General features: G+C 70.3%; 1 protein-coding gene across 1 annotated transcript in view; it reads left to right on the forward strand.

Annotated features, from left to right (window-relative positions):
* Positions 1 to 1,120, forward strand: part of CPSF1 (cleavage and polyadenylation specific factor 1, 160kDa) — a gene marked incomplete at its 3' end in the record, with an annotated part of 10,723 nt that extends 9,603 nt beyond the window's left edge. The window contains exons 15-20 of the mRNA XM_012725106.1: positions 11 to 127; positions 212 to 302; positions 377 to 461; positions 531 to 672; positions 748 to 900; positions 971 to 1,120. Coding sequence (XP_012580560.1) covers positions 11 to 127; positions 212 to 302; positions 377 to 461; positions 531 to 672; positions 748 to 900; positions 971 to 1,120 — 738 coding nt within the window. The remainder of the gene's footprint in view (positions 1 to 10; positions 128 to 211; positions 303 to 376; positions 462 to 530; positions 673 to 747; positions 901 to 970) is intronic.
* Between the last annotated feature and the right edge of the window lie 4 nt (positions 1,121 to 1,124).

Raw genomic sequence — 1,124 nt, forward strand, 5'->3', positions numbered from 1 at the left:
CACGCCCCAGGGCGAGCTGCGGATCAGCGTGCTGCCTGCCTACCTGTCCTACGACGCCCCCTGGCCCGTCCGCAAGATCCCCCTGCGCTGCACGGCCCACTACGTGGCCTACCACGTGGAGTCCAAGGTCAGCCCCGCCCCGCGCGGGGGTGGGGGCGGTGCGTGTGTGAGGGGCCGCGTGTGCACGCGGGTGACCCGTCTGGCCTCCCAGGTGTACGCCGTGGCCACCAGCACCAACACACCCTGCACGCGCATCCCGCGCATGACCGGCGAGGAGAAGGAGTTCGAGACCATCGAGAGAGGTGAGAGCCGCGGCCGCTGGCCCCGGCGGCTGCCCTGCCCTGCCCAGCCCGTGACCGCGGCCCTGTCCCCGCAGACGATCGCTACGTCCACCCGCAGCAGGAGGCCTTCTCCATCCAGCTCATCTCCCCGGTCAGCTGGGAGGCCATCCCCAACGCCAGGTGAGGCCGCGGCGCGGGCCCGGTGCAGCCTGGCCGCGTCTGCCGGCCGAGCCTGACCTGTGCCCGCAGGATCGAGCTGGAGGAGTGGGAGCACGTCACCTGCATGAAGACGGTGTCCCTGCGCAGCGAGGAGACCGTGTCCGGCCTCAAGGGCTACGTGGCGGCTGGGACCTGCCTGATGCAGGGCGAGGAGGTCACCTGCCGCGGGCGGGTGAGTGGGCGGGCGCCGGGCGGGGGGCGGGGCGCCGGCCCCTGGGGCTGTCACCCACCACCCCCCACCCTGCAGATCTTGATCATGGATGTGATCGAGGTGGTGCCCGAGCCCGGCCAGCCCCTGACCAAGAACAAGTTCAAGGTCCTGTATGAGAAGGAGCAGAAGGGCCCCGTGACAGCGCTGTGTCACTGCAACGGCCACCTGGTGTCGGCCATTGGCCAGAAGGTAGCTGTGGGGCCTGGGGGGGCGCCCCGCCCCTTCCGCCCCGCCCCCGCTCAGGCCCCTTCCGCCCCAGATCTTCCTGTGGAGCCTGCGGGCCAGCGAGCTGACGGGCATGGCCTTCATCGACACGCAGCTGTACATCCACCAGATGATCAGCGTGAAGAACTTCATCCTGGCGGCCGACGTCATGAAGAGCATCTCGCTGCTGCGCTACCAGGAGGAGAGCA

The sequence above is a fragment of the Condylura cristata genome, unplaced genomic scaffold, assembly GCF_000260355.1.
Source record: "Condylura cristata isolate star-nosed mole 26May11 unplaced genomic scaffold, ConCri1.0 scaffold00015, whole genome shotgun sequence".
Classification (NCBI taxonomy): Eukaryota; Metazoa; Chordata; class Mammalia; order Eulipotyphla; family Talpidae; genus Condylura; species Condylura cristata.